Here is a 5907-nt window from a genome sequence, read left to right on the forward strand (position 1 = left end):
GCACTCTGGAAATATTTTAATTTTTAACTTGAAATATTTTAAATTTGTTTAAAATGGAAATAATTCATTTTCATAGGTGACATAACAAGATCTAAATGAAATTCATAAATTATGTTTCTAATTATCTGCAAGGCCAACTGTGTGATCATCTTTAAGCCGAACTTAAAGGTGTCATGTTCTTGATTTTCTAATTCCACTAAGGATGTTATTTTTAAAAGTCAAGAAACAAAGTATTTATTTCAGTAAACAATTTTATTTGTAGTGAAATTCACAAAATTTTTATATTTTGAAATTATTCGCAATGTACTATTTATTGCTTGCATAGAAAAAAAGTATTTCTTACAAGAAAAGATGGAAATATATACCATCAGGCAGCATTGTTATATTTTCATTAGATACAATATGAACAAAAGATTAAAGAGAAAAGCAAAAGTTAAATATATTTTTAATTCCCTGTAATGGATTCTAAGCTATTAAAATGTTTTTGAAGACAAAAATAGAGATCTAAATTCCAAAGTTATTTTGATGAGCAATATTTACATTATATACGTATAAGTTAAGAGTTACTATAAGCAACTGTCAGTTATTGCCCCCGTCAGAAAAATCGTTTTGGAATTATGAATCAAAACAAAAGGAAGCTATAAATGAAGACAAAGAGAAAGAGCAGGAAGAGGAGAAGCCATCATTGCAAATGTGACTTTCAGTTAAATACATTTTCTTATAAAGTGGCAAGATAATATTTACAACTGAACAGCACATATTATCCACAACTTGTCTTCCCTTCGGACATGTGGGGCATCCTTCCTCCTTGGTGATAGTTCATAATACATGATAGATAAGTCTGGAACTGGAGTTTCCTGGGGTTGCCGGCTGTGAATTGGTGCTAGCAACTGGAGAGAGAGAAGCTGTATCCTGGAGACACAACTCGCTTCTCTCTGCAGACGTGATCCGATCCACTATGCTGGACAAACAATCCAAACTGGACAGTGAGCTTTTATCTGCTGCACAGGCTAACAGTACAAGGAGAAAAGTGGTTAAGAAAAAAAATTATCCCCACACAGACAGGTTTGCTTACGCTGCCCTTTAAACTGTAGGTCAGCACCTTTGACAACGTAGGTCAGGTGATCACAGAGGGCCCGATGTAAAAATTTGCTGCAAATATCTAGCAATTCCTGAGGGTGGGGTGTGGAGGGCAGAAGACCCCTGGCAATATTTCAAGCAGAGGGGAGTGGGTTCATGTGTGCGTGCAAGCATGCGTGTGGTGTGTCTGTCTATCTGTCTGTTAGTGTAATTTGGAAAACGTGTGTTTACTCTGTCAAAGCCTCCTCATGAGAGTCATCACTTTCATTCCTTTTCCCTGTTTATTTGCAAGGGCAGACTGAGTTGTAAGACTGAATGTTCCTTAAATGTGTCTGAAGTTATCAGTTCTTACCGTTTGATACATCAGGACAGTAGACGCTGTCGAAGCTGCTGTTCTTTCGGGACCAGATAGGGCTATTACATTCAGGCTGTAACACAAAACACACAAGAATGTATTTTCAAGCCTCTGGCAGAAGACGTACAGACCAAGGGTGAAATTGTAACGGCCCCTAGCTCAGTAAACTGACTGCAGTTAGTTCGCTTGCTCCGCAGCAGCACTGATTTAGGAAGGAGCTGCTGTCTCTAAATCGCAGGGGCACCAAGGTCAGTCTCCGTGCTGGAAGAAGAGGAAAACAGAGGGAAGACCATGGGATCCGGCAGCAATGTGCACTGGCTTATAACCATGCAAAATGGATTGCAGTCGAAGAAAGCCGTACTAACGCTGCCTGGGAGAGAACACTTTCCCAGGGCATAAACACGATAAAACCTGGCAACACTGGAGAAGATACCCTCGGAAAAACATGAACCAAGATATTCTTCCAAAACTTGGCCTCGGAGCAAGGATCAGGGCCATGCTAGGGATTCTAATTCTTCAGAGGTATAAACTTGGGGTAGCTGTATATCAGGGTCCACGGTGATACATTTTGGAAATAAAAGCGATAATGCCTAATTAATCATTTAAATTAACCTGGGGTACATGACAACCTTTTACTAGCTTGTACATACATACAGAACTAGCTAGAAAATCACAGTAAAATCTTATACAAGTTTTTTTTTTCCTCTTTGCATCTTTCTGTGAATGCGTCTCTTAAAGCAACGGTCCGACTGTACCTGGTTTAGGTGAGATACGAGGATTTTCACACAGACCAGGGTAAGAGAGAATGGGTCTCGGAGTTGTGGCTTACCATGCCATCAGAGCAGTTGGAGGTGGGGCTGGTGGGCTCCGAGCAACTCTGTCCGGGCAGGCTGTAATAGCTCTCCACCTGCTCCCTCAGCAGCTCCTGGAGGCTCTCGATGTAGCGGATGGCGTTCCTGAGGATCTCCACTTTGGGGAGCCTCTGGTTGGGGTTGGTCGTGGTGCACCTCTTGAGCGTTTCGAAGGCTTGGTTGACCTTCTTCAGGCGTCTGCGCTCGCGCATGGTGGCGGCCTTGCGTCGATCCATTGTGGTGGACTTCCTTTTGCAGGCTTTGCAGGCCCACATGAGGCAGTGACCAGCCTGGTGGTGGCCCGTAGGTGCTCGCACGTGCTCATCGTCGTCTGAGCCCTGCAGCTCAGCTTTGTGCGCTCCGAAGGCTGCCACTCTTGGCTCAAACTGGTCCCCAAACTCACCCTCCGGAGAGGGGATACAAGAGCTTTCGTAGAAGTACTCAGAAGGGGAGAACTGGCAGCCGTCCATCATGTCCATTCTTCAGAGAGGCAGGTGGGACACCTGAGTTCAGCCGAGAGGGAGAAACGTGACTCCTGGCTGCTGCAGGCCAGCAAATCCCAGGCGGAGCTCGGGGGTTGGGATTCTTTCTCTGTAATTAACAAGGACAGATGCCTGTTGGTCAGGGTCGGTCATTGGCTGAGGTTGGGGCTCTTTATATGTTCTTGGGGGATGGGAAGGGAGGCTGGTCCCCGTAGCTGGGCATTATTAGCATATCCCACCACAACCCCTGCAGGGGTGGTCTGGGCAAACCTCTGCCTTCCTTCTAGAGACAATTTGCTGTTTACTGGCCCCTTTGACAGGCAGGCTTTTATGGCAGTCCAACCTGCTCAGTGGCCTTCTGGATATTCCGAACCTTGGGGTCCCTTAAGGAGGGGAGGGAGGCTTCTTGAAATCCATCACCCTTCAACACAATCAGCGGCAGCATCGCAATAAGGCATTAAACTCCCTATTTCCATCTGACACCAAAACGGAACCCAGAGTCTGGAGGAGTTGCCGCTTTCCTGGGGGGGGGTGTAGGGGGGTTGTTCCCATTTTCTTTACCGTTTCTTTATTACCTGGTAGTAGTTGCTACATTGAAGTGACATTTTCATTCATGGGGTGAACCTCGAGTGTCCTGTTTCAAAATTTGTTTGCTAAAGACTCAAGGAGTTCTGATGAGCTCGTTCTTTCATGGGTGCGACATTCGCTGGGGCTTCCTTTTCAGGTCTGAATGAGGTCATTTTTTTTTTCTGCTGCTCTATAAAGAAAATGTCATCAGGTGGATCAGGTGACCCTTCAGCATCCCGTCCCTCCTAACTTTCTTCCTTACACATTTGCCTGTTTGTTGCTTTTCCTCTGGCCGGCCTAGGCTAGTACCTGCACCGGGAGATTCCCACGCCTGTGGCTGGGCGAAGGCAGAAGTCCAATTTCTCACAGTAAACCCCCTTCCCAGTGTGGAGTGGAGTTTCCTTTCTCCCGAGTTTTCTGCTCCGCCCTATCAGTTCTACAGACTAAACAGCCAGCCAGGCTTCAGGCTCGCTAATTTTCTGCTTTCAGGCCAGCTAACACCGTTACAGATGCATCCCAGCTGCCACCACAGAGATCCTGGGCTAGTGTAAAATTTCCAGCTCCTCTAACAGAGTGACTTCACACACGCTGGTGACAAAAGCCTTCCAAAAATGCAATTTGCAGACAAGGTCTTTTTGAAACTTTGGTGGGCCCGAGACAAAGGGGGAAGCTAACATTTCAAAAAATAAAAATAGAACCTATTCCTCAGTTTTTACAGTCTCTCTTCGACTGTTAAGCCATTTTCAGATCTCTTGAAGGAAGCTGTGCATATTCAGGAAACACCATTACTTGGGGTGGACACAAGTTCTCTGGGGCTTTGGACCTCGATTTGTAGCCTTACTGTAAAAACGGACTGTTCGCAGTTCAGAGAGTCATCTAATTGAGTAAGTGCTGTGGCTCCAAAGCGACTCTCTCTCTCTCTGTGTCTCTCTCTCTTGCTTTCCCTCTCTCTCTGTGGAGGGGCACTTTCTATTCTGAAAATGATAGCCATGGTGGTGATGGTGATGATAATGATGATGATGGTGATGATGATGGTGATGGTGGTGATGATGATGATGATGATTATGATGGTGATGGTGGTGATGATGATGATGGTGATGATGATGATGACTCAGAGTCAGTTTTCTAAAGCAACCATGAATGACGGATCTGGTATCTACAGGGACCTGAAAAAATTGTAGCCGTCTGTGCAGGCAAGCACTGCAAAGAAGGACCTGAAATCCAGAGCCCCAGTGTCAGTCACTGTACTTGCTGGATGTGTCTGTTTCTATTCCCTCTGACCTGGACTGTCACCTTGAAGACAGACTTCTGATGAAAACCAGGGCCTGTCTCACACCCAGGGTCTACTTAATCATCTCGCCAATGAGAAATCCAACTGTACCTTACTGGAACCTTGTTACGAATGTATGCCTTTGAAACAAATGCAGTCTTAGGAAAACACCAGATTAAAAAGCCACACCCCTGAGGGCAAGGCTCCCGCTTCATTTATGTGGATGCATATAACTGTACACAGGAGTACATCATTTGGGGAAGGTAGATATTCTCATCCTCAAATCCACAGCAAGAGTTGAAGAGAGGCTCTGGGCATCAACTTCACAACCCAGAACCATGGTCTTCCTCCTCCTCCCTCTCCTCCTCTCCTTCTTCCGTCTCCTCTCCTCCCTTCTTCTCCTCCCTTTCTTCTTTTCTTCCTTCCTCCTTCCCTCCCTTTTCCTTGTATTTAAAGTAGCTAAAACAACATGGTGATTGGGATGCCAACTCAATTCTTAGAGTTGAAGTGGAAGCCAGGGAGTCTGCCCTTCATGTCTTCTGGCTCCTTCCAGGCAACCCTCTCAGAGTCTATGGATATACCTAACAGCTACTGCCTTGACTCTGCCAGGAATGGCTGGTTCACTACTCTTCACCACATTTACATATTCACTCAGTATCAGAAAGGATTCTGTCACTTTATTTTATTTATTCTTTCAAAAGGTAAGCTTTAACTCCAGGGCTGAGTAATTTCCCCTTGTCCACAAGGCATTTGAAGGAGTCTCTTTGTCCTCAGAAATGGCACCAAGCCCCAGGAGGTAATCTTTTTCGCTTCATACAATCATTCTCCCTGAGTTTTCAGGGGCTTCGTCAGCTCATACAAGTAGAAAGTCGGACACACTGGAGTCTTTCCTTGAGATCCTGGGCTGGGAGGACGCTGCCACTCAGGGGCTTCTGTCAGTAGCAGAAGTTCTCAGAGGTTAGAGGCTGTCTCTGGTAAGGTGATCTCCAAACAAATTTACCAGAGTGCAGCAGGCAGAGTGGAACTAAAGAAGCAGGGGAAAACACAAGCGCCCGGCTGCTTAATGAGTCCTACCGAGGGGAGACAGGGTCCGGGTTGAAGGCCCATGGGACTCAAGTGATGAAAACAGGATCTCAGAACACAAGAATAAAAAATGAGGCAAAAACTTTCAAGCCATAGCCGCAGCTAAAACAGTGGGAGATCAAAAACCCTGAGGTAGTCTGTACAAAAAAGAAGAAAACCCACGCCTGAGAGAGGAGAAAGGCTCCCTCCCCACTCAGAAGGCCTGGCTCTTCTTTTACA

At 45.5% G+C, this 5907-nt stretch overlaps 1 protein-coding gene across 1 annotated transcript; it reads right to left on the reverse strand.

Moving 5' to 3' along the window:
• Positions 1-776: 776 nt before the first annotated feature.
• On the reverse strand, positions 777-2765 carry Myf5 (myogenic factor 5). Its single transcript, XM_057758197.1, has 3 exons — positions 2265-2765; positions 1433-1508; positions 777-1010 (listed from the first exon to the last, which is right to left on the reverse strand). The coding sequence occupies exons 1-3, from the start codon at positions 2763-2765 to the stop codon at positions 820-822; spliced, it is 768 nt and encodes a 255-aa protein (XP_057614180.1). The 3' UTR covers positions 777-819.
• Between the last annotated feature and the right edge of the window lie 3142 nt (positions 2766-5907).

The sequence above is a fragment of the Chionomys nivalis genome, chromosome 25 (assembly GCF_950005125.1).
Source record: "Chionomys nivalis chromosome 25, mChiNiv1.1, whole genome shotgun sequence".
Taxonomy (NCBI): domain Eukaryota; kingdom Metazoa; phylum Chordata; class Mammalia; order Rodentia; family Cricetidae; genus Chionomys; species Chionomys nivalis.

Coding starts and splice junctions, on each gene's coding strand:
- Myf5 (XM_057758197.1), bottom strand. CDS start 2,765: ATGGACATGATGGACGGCTGCCAGTTCTCCCCTTCTGAGTACTTCTAC. Junction 1,509..2,264: donor CCAACTGCTCTGATGGCATG/GTAAGCCACAAC, acceptor TTTGTGTTACAG/CCTGAATGTAATAGCCCTAT. Junction 1,011..1,432: donor CTGTCCTGATGTATCAAACG/GTAAGAACTGAT, acceptor TTGTACTGTTAG/CCTGTGCAGCAGATAAAAGC.